General features: G+C 41.9%; 1 protein-coding gene across 3 annotated transcripts in view; it reads left to right on the top strand.

Annotated features, from left to right (window-relative positions):
• PTPN14 (protein tyrosine phosphatase non-receptor type 14) overlaps nucleotides 1-14,760 on the top strand; it is a 196,434-nt gene that overhangs the window by 78,055 nt on the left and 103,619 nt on the right. For all 3 annotated transcript variants that reach the window (XM_086342379.1, XM_086342381.1, XM_086342380.1), the window contains one exon: nucleotides 6,456-6,625. In XM_086342379.1, the coding sequence (XP_086198505.1) occupies nucleotides 6,456-6,625 (170 nt within the window). The remainder of the gene's footprint in view (nucleotides 1-6,455; nucleotides 6,626-14,760) is intronic.

Raw genomic sequence — 14,760 nt, 5'->3', positions numbered from 1 at the left:
TCAGATTGTGCTGTCCAGTAGGATGGCCATTGGCTACATGTGACTATCGAGCACTTGAAGTGTGGCTAGCTTAAACTCACATGTGCAGTAAGTATAAAATATACAGCAACTTTTGAATATCTAGTATGACAAAAAGTTAAAATAATCTCATTCGTCATTTTTATATTAATTACATAAGTAAGTAAGTCAGTGTTAGTCACTCATTCGTGCCCGACTCGTTGTGACCCCATGTACTGCAGCCCACCTGGCTCCTCTGTCCGTAAGATTTTCCAGTCCAGGATACTGGAGTGGGTTGCCATTTCCTCCTTCAGGGGATCTTCCCGACCCAGGAAAGACCCAGGGAAGAAGTTGCATAATAAAAGCATAATACTTAGAATGACCATTTTAAATAAAATTTATTGAAATTTGAATTTTACTTCTTTGTACTTTTTAAAGTAGCTACTAGAAAATTTTAAATTAAGTATATGGCTCACATTATATTTCTGCTAAATACTGCTGCTCTAAGAAAAGCAAGGAGGCCACTTTAATAGTAATAAGGAATATAAATAATTACAATAAAATGTAAAAATATGCTGGAATTACTTCCTTTAGGAATAATCTTGACTCTACATTTTTTTTCCTGAGTTATTTTTGTTAGAATGTAATTGCTTTATAAATTTGTGTTAGTTTCTGCTGTACAATGAAGTGTATCTGCTTTGTATAGATATATCCCCTCCCTCTTGGACCTCTCTCCTACCCCCACCCCATCCCACCCATCTAGGTTGTCACAGAGCCCAAAGCTGTGCTAGACAGCAGGTTCCCACTGGCTGTCTATTTTTGCATATGGTAGAGAATTGACTATACTTTTTCCCTTGTGGCTTAGAGGGTAAAGCGTTTGCCTGTAATGTGGGAGATGTGGGCTCGATCCCTGGGTCGGGAAGATCCCCTGGAGAAGGAAATGGCAACCCACTCCAGTATTCTTGCCTGGAGAATCCCATGAATGGAGGAGCCTGGTAGGGCTACAGTCCACAGGGTCGCAGAGTCAGACATGACTGAGCGACTTCACTTTCACTTTAATTAAAAAATAATAAATTAAAGAGAGATAAATAATAAAAGTACTTGAGACTATTCTTTCTGGCCATATTCTATTCAAGACAGAAAACTTTTTTACTAGGAAATCCAGCACTTTGTGGAAGGATGAATTTGATAACTCTTGGGTCTCTTCTAAGGCTGGAATAAGAGTCCTGGTTTTAAAGGAGCCTAAAAAATCCATAACCGTTTCATAGCGTTGGTGATTATCCTTTAAGTTATCCCCCTTTTCTTTTACAAATTTGTATTTTCATCTTTACTGAAAGCTGATTTATCCAAAGCTAAAAGTTATGATAGAAGCGTCTCACATTTTGCTATTTTCATAATGGCTAGAGTTTATAAAGGTACAGCATCTTAACATGCATTTCCTTTCATCAAAGTAAAGCTAGCCTACACTAAAGACATTGCTATGGCTTGATTTTATGTTAATCTTTTGGGAATTGGAAATTTATCTGTGATAATGGGAGTCCTCGAACACCTCATTCCCTGGCCCCGTGAGATAATAGCAGAATTTGCTGTGTTTTATAGCCAGCTTAAACACATCTAGATGTGTTTGTATTTGCAGGGGACTAAAATAATCAACCATGATTAAGAAACGATTGAAGAGTAGGCTACTGGGGAGATTTATGAATTTTGTACTGTGTTTCCTCTTTGTAAAGATTATAATGTGAAATCTTATCAGCTTAATGTCAATTCTGTAAGGTAAATTGGCACCGTGTCTGTTTTCTTGATAGACAGATTGTAGGTGAGGTAATCCCCTAGTCTTCATCTTTTTGTGCATTCAAGTGAGTGGTATAGCCTCTGAAGGAGGGGTTTTTCTTGGCTAGATTTGCTTCTTGGGTCTGTGTTACTCTGCAGTTTCTTTTCCTGTACTTTTATGAAGAGATTGCCTAGGAAAATGAAGATGGTGCAGTTGTTAATTATAGACGTGTCAGTTATAGAAATCCCAGACTACCCAGAGTAGAGGTTGATTGTGCATAAGTTGTTTTTTGCAGTTATCCAACTGATGTATGGTGGTTTATTTTCCAAAGCCATTGGAATTTAATTGCGTGAACTGCTATTTCAGAGTCTGTGTCTAGTCATCTTTTGAAGTATTTTCCATACCTCAGTGAAGGTTTGAATGCTTGTATGTAATTCCTCTATATTTTATGTGGAGGCATCTCAACCTTTCTGCTTCTTAATTTACAACCGAACTATATGCTCCTACAGAGAAACCCTTACAACCTAATGCAAGGTATTTTAAACTTTTGCTTCTGGATGATTACCTCTTCAGAATGCTTGAGATAAGATCACTGGATTTAATCCCTGGTCCCTAGTAATTGCCAAAATTGTGTCTGTAACCCTTATAAACAGTTAGCATTTAAGCTGTGCTGTTGGTCACAAAACTAGAAAAACAAAACCCTAAAAAAAATAAAAACAAAACTTTACCCTCATTAATAGCTACTGTGGGGGATAATACCATTTTTACAGATAAATGGACAGCAAATCAGAAACATCTCAAATTGTTTTTAAAGGCCTTCTTCACTATAGTCTTTTGATGATCCCACAAGAGGGATCTAACTTTCACGCTGGAGGATTTACAGGCCAATCTGCCACTGAAGAAACCTGTTTTTGTGGGCTCACATACACTTATGCTTTCCTGTTAAAATGCAAAACTCCAAACCAAATAAACCAGGAAGCTACTCATATGCAAATGACAGTTTAGGGAGACTCTTCTTCCGTTGTTATTTTAGTCGGGCATTTTTAGCAGTTGATTCAGAGATGTGGTTCCTCTCCCTGGGAACTGGTTCTTCTGTCTTCTTTTTCTTATCTGCAGTGAACGCCTTGCAGAATTCACGGCACCAGAGCTGTTTTTCTCTAAAGAAAACTAGAGAAATAAAATGGGATTTAGAGCTCACACAGAGGTATTGTGAGGCTTAGATGGACCTGGCTTATGTTTGGTGCTTTGGAGATAAACCAAGCAAGCGTCTCAGGCATTTTACTTGGGCAGTGCGGTAGAATCCTTTCGGTCGTGGAGGAGGGGGTTTCTGTTCGGAATCCACCACGTTTTCTTCAACCGCGTGGCACTGTTTAGCAGAAGAGCTCAGCTTTCAGAATTCAGCTGGAGTTGAAATTGGCAGGTGGCTGATGCACAGGCCTGGTGTGGCCTCAGCTGGGCTGGATGGGATTAGTGGCCCCTTGGATGATACACAGGAAGTTACCTGGCGCACGTGTTAGTCTGAGTGAGAGGTTAGGTTCCGGTTCTGTTTCTTGTGGCGCACTGTGAGACATGGCTGAGTAAACGTGCGGCCTTGTGAACTTGAATAGAGCAGGGTAATAAGAACTTGGAGACAGGGTCTTTCTCCTCTGTTGAGCTCTCCAGAGCAGGCATATGGCAGAGGAAGAATAGGGAGGGGTGAGGTGGGAATGGAGAAGTTACTTGGAGCAGAGCTTTACGAAACAGTGTCAGATGGGGTGGATAACTGAATTCAGCACTTCTAAACTAGGTCGTTCTGGCCATAGCAGGTAGAAACTGTGTCCTCCAGGTTATCTGCCTCTTCTGCACTGTAACCCCATTTCTTGAATAGTTAAATAATGGTTTCTTTGGATAAATGCATGTGAGTCACCCGGAAATACCCTGTGTCTTGTGGAAAAGGCTGTACCGCAGCAACAAAAGTATCTTATGCCATGGATTAGGTTTTGACATTAAAAGTGGTTTGCCTTGTTATTTGGAATTCTATATTATTAATTATAGCTCAAGACTATTTCCACACCATGATTCCCTTATACCTCGTCACCTTCCTTTTCTGTGTGTGCACATGCACACACATGTATATCTGGGAGTATATGTGTATTCCATGGAATACTTTCTCAGGGTGTTTTTTCTTTCTTTCTTTTTTATTTTGAAGAGCAGAGATCAGGTCTCGTTTAATGATTGGGTGGGAAGGAGAAAAGGAAACTTAAAATACTGGTCTTTAAAGCACAGGAGAAGTAAAACTTACCTTTTTTTTGTTTCAAAATCAATTATAGAATGTTGATGCAGTTATTGTGGACCCTTTATAGTTTAAGTGCTACTAATTTGAGTGAATGTTACAGTTTGAGTGAAGTAGGGACCATAAAATCATACCTCCAAATGTCAAGACTGCTTTTAGTGAAAGGTGATAAATCATGGCTGGCCTGCAAAGCAGTTGCAAAGTTTGCCCTCACTTTCTCCACCCAGGCTTACAAAAGGGCTCTTTTCCAAGTAAAATAATTATCACATAGCCCATCACGGCTTACATATATTACCTCATTTATCATATACAGACTCACTCCTAGTCATCCAGAATACTGTGGAATACCCTTATACGGCACTGTGCTCCATGAAGGAATTCGGTGCAATGCAGAACTGCATTGGATCTTTTTCAGATGGTTTATTAAATTAAATCCCCGGATTGCCTCATTTCAGGCTAGCCTAAGCCCACGTGATAGATCCCCTCGGAAAGCTTCAGAGTGATATTCCAGTGTCCCATAAACACCTTTAATGAGACTCTTAAAGAAACTCTTTGGGGAGACACTGCTTTGTGATGTTTTTCTTATACCTTTTAGATTTTTATGTTACTCGTAGACCTTCCAGCTTCTGCTTTTGCCTGCCTCTTCTCCTTTATTTCCAGATAACTTCTATTTTCTGATTCTGTGGTTGACAGGGATGCCAATAGCGGCTGATGATGAAGATGCTTGAGGCTTGTCTGCTTTTTTTTTTTTGTTAGTTAGGGTGATGATCGTGGTGATACACAGCTGCAACAGAAAGCACCATTTGTGAAGTAGTTATGTAAGGTGGGCCACGCACATGGTGGACGGTCTTTATCTCATTTATGCCCCGAACAGCCTGTGGCTGATGGGGGTAATCACCATCCCCATTTCGCAGAGGAAAAAGCTCCGAGACTCTGGGAGGCTCCATCACTCATACAGTTACAGAGACAGTGAGTGTAGAAGCTGAGAGATGAACTGACGTCAAAGCCTATTTTCTTTCCGTTCAGCCACATTTCATTTCTTCTATATCATCAGTCACATTGGAACAACTAATGGACTCGCTGGAGCTGGAAATGAACAATAGGGTCAGAATCCACTCAAGCAAGTTGGCCTAAGTTTTAAATAGAAACATAGCCTTGGTTCTGTTTGTTGGCATTTTGTTGCTCGAGAAATGCATAGATTTCTGGTGTTGACTTGCCCTGTGAAACATCGTGGAGGAAACGGTCCCATCTGAAAGCTCACACATTTAAAAATATCCTTCAGAATATTTAGATCTGCAATTTTATATAGGGAAGGATATGTCTGGTTTTCTAGTAAACTCAGAGTCAAGACTTGATTACTCATTTTGGTGGCGTGGTGACAGGATTGATGTACTGTATCGTTGAGGGTGCAGCCAGCTGTAGTGGGAACTTGGGCACAAAAATGCCTTTGGAAATTAAACATTGTAATGAAATCATGCCTTTGAAGGCAGATTTCCAGGTGTGCTGTAAACCATTCTAGGCTATAATTGAAATATAAAAGAATGCTTCAAAAGCAGTGATCTGTTTTTTTTTTTTTTTGGGGGGGGGGTGACTGCTGTGCTAATCCTGAAATCCTAGCATGAATTAATATAAAGACAGGATTGGATGCATAAAAGTACCTGTTTTAATCATTTAGCACATTGTTCAAAACTCAACCAGTTGAGGCTTCAAGTCCAAGGGTGAAAAATCTCACTTTCATCTATCAAATCCCCCCACACTGATCTGCCAAGAACAGCCACCGGGGGCTCCTGTGGCAGCTGTGAAGAGCAGCTCCTTCCACTCTCCATGCTTAATATGGGGGAGAGACTCGCTGCAGTTATGTATAATGAAGTGGTCGAGGCCGATGTTTTTTAAGGTACTTCATTAAAGCTCAAACAGGGTGAATCCATTTTCGGTTCAAATCAGGTACCCTATGAAAACATTCTGCGCTGCGGACGCTTGACGTTGGCAGAAGGTTCCACCTTTGGAGTTGAGCAGTAAGTTACTTTGCAGCAGGTGCAGGAGCTGTGTGTGCCGCTGCCAGCGAGCTCCACGTGAGATCACGAAGCATTCCGAAAGCACAGGGAAGTCAGCCTCGAGATCTTAGAATAAGTCCGCATGGTCTCCAGTCGGTATCACCCACTGCCCTTACCTAACGCAGGTGCATCCGTGCCCACGTGTACAAAGAGCAGCCATGGGTAGGAATACTGCCATCTGGACACTCGGGGTGGTTTACAGTAAGTACTGTGTGCCTCTGGTTTTTTTTTCAAAAGTTCCAAAGTAAAAGCTGTATCCTTGTGTCCGGGCTGGGGGACCAGAGGTGAGGTTAGACGCTGGAGTGGTCTCAGGATGCCCCTTAGGAGGCCTGAACTGACACTCTCTTGTCTTTTTACCTAGACACACTACTTTGGCCTTTGGTTTCTCAGCAAGAGCCAGCAAGCACGATGGGTGGAGCTGGAGAAACCTCTGAAGAAACATCTGGACAAATTCGCTAATGAGCCTCTGCTTTTCTTTGGAGTCATGTTCTATGTGCCAAATGTGTCATGGCTTCAGCAAGAAGCCACAAGGTAGGTGCTTTTCTCCGTGTTCCAAGTAAGGGTGTGGAGTAACTGAGGCTTCAGACGAAGTGGATGAGCTGGTTGATTTAAGGGGGGGGGGGTGTGTGTGTGTGTGTGTGTGTGTGTGTGTGTGTGTGTGTGTGTAGTGGAGGAGAGGGGAGGTAGTTGGGGATTGTTTACCACTTTGCAGCTTTAGAATTTTTGTTTGAATCCATGTAGCTCATGCCAGCGTTTCCCTCTTCTGCTTGTGAGGTAGCAGTGATCCTGAGACAGGTAGAATTTTGTGTCTAGAAGCATAGAAATATTAATTGGAGACTGTAAGTAAAATAAATATGCTAGAATTTAATTTAAAAAAATTAATTAACCACCTAATGCTGTTTGGTCCACTTGTTCCCTCAAAATGTCCCCAAACAAAATGCATCATCCGACTTCGGATTTGAGGATTGAGAAGGTCACTGAAGATGGGAGTAGAGTTGAGTAAAGCTCAGACAGGGTAAGAGTTTTGGTTTGGTAGGTTTAATACAAAGAAATAGGAAGCCAGCAAGCAGAGAGACCTGGGGATTGGCCCCACCCTCCTGCTCATTGGCTGCTTTTCCTGGGAGAAACCCTGTACCGTCTTTGAAATGGTATTTCTCCCCCATCTGTAAAATGAGGGATTTGCATCTAAGTCTTGAATGATCTGATGAGTCTGCAGCTCTGTGAATGAAATGAGTATGTTTCAACTGACGTTCGTTAAAATATGCAGGTGGTGGGGGGTGTTTCCTTATCAAATGGTTATTTCGAGTAATGAAGGGAATTGCATAAACTCTCTACTTATAAGCCTTTTACTCTGATCATGGCATTCAGAGTGCTTGGGAAGCAATGCCAGTGACATCTGGGATAAAAGGAACAGTATGCTACTTGATTATTATATGTGTCATTTCTTAGATTTTAAATTTCTGAAATAAGGATGCAGTTGAAATTTTTATTAACATTTTAAGGTGATAGTGTCCATCCTCTTCTTTTTTTAATCCAAACTATTGTTACATAGGTGGTGTTTCTATAAAACAGAGGCTGTGAGAGAGCTGACTGACCCAGGAAACCTACATCAGTCTTTCAGGTGTCATTCATTTGAAGCACTTAATTATATACCATCATGTGCTGCTTTTTTGAGTGATTTCATTTAAGTCCTTTCTGTCTAAGAAATTATCTCCTCAAATCTCCTCAAGTCAAATCAGATCAAGATGATTTCCTCCAGCTTTTGAATCCTTCTTGAGTTCTTTATACAGTGTTAGGAACACAGCATTAGGTTAATAAATACTTGCTGATTCATAGCTCTTGGACCTTTAAATGCAAGACCATGAAGGCCAAGGGTGAAACATGGACTATGAATTAATGCATACTGAGAAAAGTTCAGCCTGTAAGAAAAAAAAAAAAATGAAGTGGTGTTCCTCTAGACAGATTTATTCTGTAAGGTCTATTTAGGAAGAGCAGTTGAAGTGGTGAGGGACACAGAAATTATGCTTTATGAAGTTAAAAAAACAAAAGATTGTTTAAGCTTAAAAAGATGAAGACTTGCAAGGGTGCAGTAGCTGCCTTTGAACTCCCATGGGGAGGGAATTCTGTGTCAGCTCTGAAGAACAAAATTAGGGTTAGTAACGATGAAGTTCAAGGAGTTGAAAGACTTTGGTTATTTGGCTTGACATAAGAACAGAGTTTCTAATAATTAAAGCCATATAAAAGTGGAACAAGCAGACTTACAATAGAGCAGGCTCCTTGGTCTCTGGGATTGCTGTAGTTCAGGGTGAATAGCCTGTGTGGTGTCTTGAAGAGGAGACTGCCATATTGGATAGGATGTTGGAATCATCAGTGATTCTCAGACCAGGGCTTGCTGGATCACAATTAACCCAAAGCATTTATTCGAAATATGGATTCTAGGACTGCACCAGAAGTCTGAACTTGAATGTCTCAGGCTGGGGATCACAAGGATGTGTTGTTTAAAATAAGCAATATTCCTCAGGTAGTTCTGATGTTCATTCAGACTTGGGAATCAATTAGTTAACCTATAAAACTCTTTACAGTTTCAGATTTTCTAGATAAGTAAACAATGCTGCATTATTTGATTGTCAATGTTTGCCTATAAAAGCTGAAACAAAGCATGTTTAAATCTCAAAACCTGAGGTATAGAGTAGGAACTTTTGACTTTCTTTTTGCTTGGTTAGGTTGGTTCATGTAAGAGGTTTGATAAGGAAGGAAAGAAGTGTTTTTCAACAGAGGAGTTTGAAGCAGACTCTCTGTTTGAGCAGAAAAACTAACTGAAAATAATTCAGAACTTTGAAGGACATTTTTTTTAGATGTAAACTCTGGAACTAACCTATGTAAATTTCAGGTATAACCTTCTCTCTGTGGGAAAGGATATTTGTAATTAGGAGCTGGGTTTGCAAGAGGAGTTTTTTGGTACTCCTCCCCCTCCCACCCCTGATCCCCCTGCACCAGCATTGCAGGAATTTTTGTGGTCTCAAAGGGCCCGAAAACTGAAATGTGCCAAGGGGTGTCAGAGCAGGTCAAAGACTTATGCTGGAGAGATGGAGAAACAAGAGAGAAAAGTGTTGTAAGTAAATAAAGGAACATTGATAAAGGGATAAAGAAAAGAAGCAGGGAATTCCATCAGGGTTCAGTGGTCAGACTCAGCGCTCTCACTGTGGGGGCCCTGGGTTCCAGCCCTGGTTGGGGAACCACAATTCCATAAGCCACACAGTGTGACCAAAAAAAGAAAAAGAAGAGAAAAAAGGAATGTATATACTTGGGAAGGTTGAGGGCCACCAACCATGATCCAGATTTGGCTCACTGAGACCCACCCTTAGTTTTGGACATATAGACCAGAGTGTAAAGGAGGCCTCATTCAGACAGAAGAACATTTTGGAGTGTTCAGGACTTCTGAGTTTGATGTTAGAGATGAACATTTAGCTGAATTCAAGTGGAAGAGAGCTGTAGTACTAACAATCATTAGGAGCCCTAGGGAATGTGAACCTTCTTGGGAGGTTTTAGAAGCATCTGGGGGCTCCACTGAATATTGAAACTGTCTTCCAGGCAGAGCGGCCAAGGAGAAGCCGTAGTGGGGTGGGATCCCAGAGCGCTGTTTCACCGAAGGCCCAGCAGCGCTCACAGGAGCTGGCTAGTGACCGGCTTCCCAGGCAGTCCCTGTTTCCTGAGTGACCAGATGGCTCAGGTGCAGACGGACTTGGGCTTCTGAGAGCACCTGGGATCTGCAGCTTCGACACAGAACAGTTAGTCTTTGTGATGCCTTGCACAGTAAGATGTTTGCATAGATTAGAACTAGAGATCTGTCTTTCATTGCAGACAACCCTTTGGAGGAGGCAACCATTCAACCATCTGTGCTTGAAAAATAAGCCTTTGTCTGGAGCCCACCACACTTGTTTTCACGCAACACATGTTTGCAGTGATTTGGCTGCCTCTATTTGAGAGTGAAACAGGTTCTATAACATTAGCCGCTTCTTCTCTGAATAAGAACAAGGAAGTTAGAATTAATACTGTCTCTGTGTGTGTATGTGTGTGTGTGAATCTATATAAAAACACACAGAGATGAAGATATATTTAATGTATATTTCATTCTGTGTGTTTCATTTCTGATCTTCAGACAGTTCTATCCTTGAAAACTTGCAGGTTAATACAGTATTTGGAACAATGCACCAAAAATCAGAAAAGGATGTTGATTGCATGCTGTTTAAGAAGGTGATTGACTTTATTAAGATGATCAGTGTTTTTTAAATTAGAAAATTGAGACACTGTTTTTAAATTTAAAAAATAATAATTTTACTTATTTATTTGATGCTGTGCTGGGTCTCTGTTGGGGCTTTTTCCCTGGTTGTGGCGAGCAGGGGCTACTCTCTATTTGCAGTGTGCGGGCTTCTCATTGTGGTGGCCTCTCTTGGGACCATGGACTCTAGGGCGTGTGGGCTTCAGTAGCTGTGGCTCCCGGGCTCTAGAGCACAGGCTCAGCAGCTGTGGTGCACAGGCTTACTTGCTCCTAGCCCTTCCTTACTGGCATGTGGTATCTTCCCAAACCAGGGATTGAACCTGTGTCCCCTGCATCAGCAGGCGGATTCTTAACCCCGGGACCACCAGAGAAGCCCCTGTTTTTTTTTTCCCTTTAATTTTGATGTACTGTGTTTCCTCTCATCTCCCAGATATGACTTTTCAAAAACAAGCCTCTTCATAAGTGAGGGAAAAATGCCAAGATAACTATGGTGGAGTCAGGGATGAAACAGACAGTTCAGAACCAACATTTAGGTGGTGATTGAATAGAAGACCAAAGTTATCAGAGGGAGAATACACATAGAAGTACACATAAAAGGGGGGAAAAAAAACTCTTAATATTCTTAAAGAAGTGTGAAAAAGCTGGTGAAGAGGACACACTAACAGACAGATGGAGGATGAGTCATGAAACCATGAAAAGGAAAGAGATTAGGGAGAGAATTCTCTCCAAGCTGTAAGATACATTACCTTGGGGCTTTAAAAATGTTCGTTTTTCCCCCTTTGGTTAAAATGACTCAAGGATGGACCACCATAATTTTTTCCATTTTGCTTGGCTTCTCTTCTGCCTTTTTGCCAGCTTTTCTGTTCAGCAACGGGACTCTGGTTAGGAGTTTATCTTCCCCCGTTCTGCCCTCCTCCTGACTCAAAGGAAAGATTTTTGTAATGTGTTTTAATGATGTGCATAGCAACAGGCTCATTATAAACACATGGTGTTCAGATTTTTCTGGACACAGAATGAAGAAAGATGGTTTGTGAGAGGTGGAGAAATTCTTAGTCAAACAGAAGGATCCTTAATAATAGCCAGGGGAAACCAGAAAGCTGCTGGCCAAGATCACTGCTTTTCGTTTAGGACTGGGGTTTTTCCAAGTCTTCCTCCAGTGAGGAAGTCCCTCTTTAGTTTTTTCAATACTAAAGAGAACACTTTGTAAGAGAAGAAGTAATTTTTGAAGAGTGAATTGGCTTCGAGGTTGAAGTTCCTTCACTGCATGCATGATTTCTAAAATTTTCAATTCTGGGGCATTTTTCTGTTATCAGAACATGTTTGTCTTCGCATTATCCCTGTTGAATGGCCTATTTGCATATTGCCAAGGGCCTTCTGGGCTTCCCGGATGGTTCAGTGGGTAAAGAATCTGCCTGCAATGCAGGAGACATGGGAGATGTGGATTCTATCCCTGTGTTGGAAAGATGCCTCGGAGGAGGAAAATAGCAACCCTCTCCAGTATTTTTGCCTGAAAAATCTCATGGACAGAGGATCCTGACAGGCCAAAATCCAAAGGGTCGCAAAGAGTTGGAGACAACTGAGCAACTAAGCAGCAAGCAGCCAGGGGCTTCTAATTGTCCTAAGAAGGCCAGATAGCCTGTCCTTCTTTTCCAGGACACATTTGTAGCCCGCTGTGGAGGTGGGGTGGTCTGTGCTGCTAGAGGTGAGCGCCGTTTAGACAAAGCAGTGGAGCCACCACTGTGGCCAGCACAGTTGCTCTGCCCTCCAAGGGCGGTCTCGGCACACTGCAGCACATCCGGTGGGAACTCCAGGTCTGTGGGACCTGTGGCAGGCTCCCTCCACCCAGTGGGCGCTGCCTCTGTGTGTTCTGCACTTCTCAGCCTCTGTGGGTCGCTCTTCTCTTGTTATCACTCTTCTCCTGTACATCTCCCAACTTCCATAAAGTACTGGACAATGAGGCTACATGCTGCTGCTGCTAAGTCGCTTCAGTTGTGTCCAACTCTGTGCAGCCCCATAGATGGCAGCCCACCAGGCTCCCCCGTCCCTGGGATTCTCCAGGCAAGAACACTGGAGTGGGTTGCCATTTCCTTCTCCAATGCATGAAAGTGAAAAGTGAAAGTGAAGTTGCTCAGTCATGTCTGACTCTTCTCAACCCCATGGACTGCAGCCTACAAGGCTCCTCCGTCCATGGGATTTTCCAGGCAAGAGTACTGGAGTGGGGTGCCATCGCCTTCTCTACTAGCCTTCTTGGTAAAACTGCCTGGTAGTTATTTCCAGAAAGATTTTGAAAAAAAGTCTTAATCTCTTTATGGACTAGTAGGGAGCATTCCACAATGTTAAATGTAATTCCTTGTCTGGGAAGAACTAATGGGGCAATGTGTCATTCCACTAACTGGAAATATATGGCCACGGTGAAAGCTGCACTCTTTCGGTGCCATAAAGAGCATGGGTGCATTTTCTGTTACGATGGTGAGTGACAAGGGAGGTATAACATTGTTACAGTGTTAGATGGTGGTGGGGAGTGTACCCCACTTCCAGTTACATGTTTTGGGCTATTGACATTTCTGTTGATGTTTAAGGTAGATTCACTTAAGACGTTTTACATCCCTGTGAAGGTCAAACTGGTGTTTTGATTTTTTTTTTTTTTTAACTAGGCTTCAAGAAGTGGTTCCAGTGACCTTACAAAAGCTTTCTTCACCTTACCTTTCTTGTAAATACCTAAGGTTTCCTCCTTAGTCTCTTGCAATCTGCCTCGAGTGCTATTGTAAACAAGTCAGTGTTCAACCAGTGTTTAAAATGTCTCTTTTAAAAGCTCTAATTATGGTAACGTTTCCATTTCCTTTTACAACACCATATATTTTGTTCCTCCAGTTCTCTGAGTTCTTTTATTATTTTGAAATGTCATTTTAATGGCTATTTAAAGTTTACCCGTGGGCTGGGAAATAGGGACTCCCTTCAAGTCAGACTTAAAATTCAGCATGAATTCCCTGTGGATAATATAATTTGCTGAGAATGGCAAATCCTTCTCCGAGCCAGCTCCAGCCAGTGAATGAGAACTTGTTCTCTCTCTGTCTGATGATTGAGAACGAAATTGTTTCTGCCAGATATTTTAAGATGCTGTTGATACTGAGATTTAATCTCAAACATTATACTGTGTGGCCAACGTCACGAATGATGAGATGAGAGAGGAGGATAGCTGTGCGCCACAAACAGCCATCTTGAAGGCCAGCAGAATTGATTCCCCAAAGGAGATGAGTTGATGAAAATGTGAGTTGCCTTTTGCATTATTTCTGATTTCAACCTTTGTGTTAAGCACCTATTCCATGTTAAGACACTTTGCTAGTCAGTGGGAGTATATAATGAGCAGATCTCAACATGTCCTCTCTCTTCTGAAAGAGCAGTATCTCCAAGCAGCATTTATTTCATTTCCACACATTTGATTTATTGGAAATTGGAGTTTGTCTGTAAAGCTTACACTGCTCATGTTATTTACTTCCTGGCGTTTGCTTTCTCGCTCTTTTCTTGAATCACGGGGAGCCTGGTAAGTGTCTTCCTGGCCCAGCTTTGTGGGCCTGTGACCTGTGCAGTTATTTGCACGGGGCCCCACACTCAGAAAGGTACTGAACTTGGCTTTGTGCTCTGCTGCCATTCTTTTGAAATTCTTAATGATTTTTTTTTTTGGCTGCAGCAGGCAGCATGTGGAATCTTAGTTCCCTGACCAGGGATTGAATCCGTGCCCCCTGCAGTGGAAGCTTGGAGTCTTAACCGCTGGACCATTGGGGAAGGCCCAGAAATTCTTAATGATTTTTGAATAACGAACCCCGCATTTCATTTTTCACTAGACTCTGCAAATTCTGTAGCCAGTCCTGCCCAGGACAGCCTGCTACCTACGTCCCTGTTCATTCATCTCTGCTGGTTTTATTGTTGCCTTGTGACTTGCTGGGCGGATCTGAGTCTGCTGTTATGGGTGTGATCAAAGAGAAAGAGTAAATAACAATAATAAAAAAATCCACAGGGGAACAAAAATAAAATTTTCACTCTGTATGTGCACTCTGACAGATAGTATGGAACAGGGAGGCCTGGTGTGCTGCAGTCCATGAGGTCGCAGAGAGTCAGATACAACTTAACGACTGAACAGCAACAGCATGCAAATAGGAAAATAAAATTGAGGCGTTAGTAACCATTTCTGCCCCAGGACTTGACTTACTGGAAAAATCCTGCAGAGTTGGGGGAGCCATTAATATTCTAAAATCAGTTGAATTTCCTTTAGAGAAGCTGATTAATTAGCTTATCTCAATCCTCAACTAGGATTTCCTTACGTTTTTCTGTAAAGAGGATGACTCTCCAAAGTTTAGACTTTTATTAATTAAAGCAAAAGCACACCTTA

Source organism: Bos grunniens, chromosome 16, assembly GCF_055505025.1.
Source record: "Bos grunniens cultivar Pamir isolate PY7600 chromosome 16, Bosgru_T2T1.0, whole genome shotgun sequence".
Classification (NCBI taxonomy): domain Eukaryota; kingdom Metazoa; phylum Chordata; class Mammalia; order Artiodactyla; family Bovidae; genus Bos; species Bos grunniens.
The sequence above is the reverse complement of the archived record's forward strand: the minus strand, read 5'-3'. Positions and strand labels throughout refer to the sequence as shown.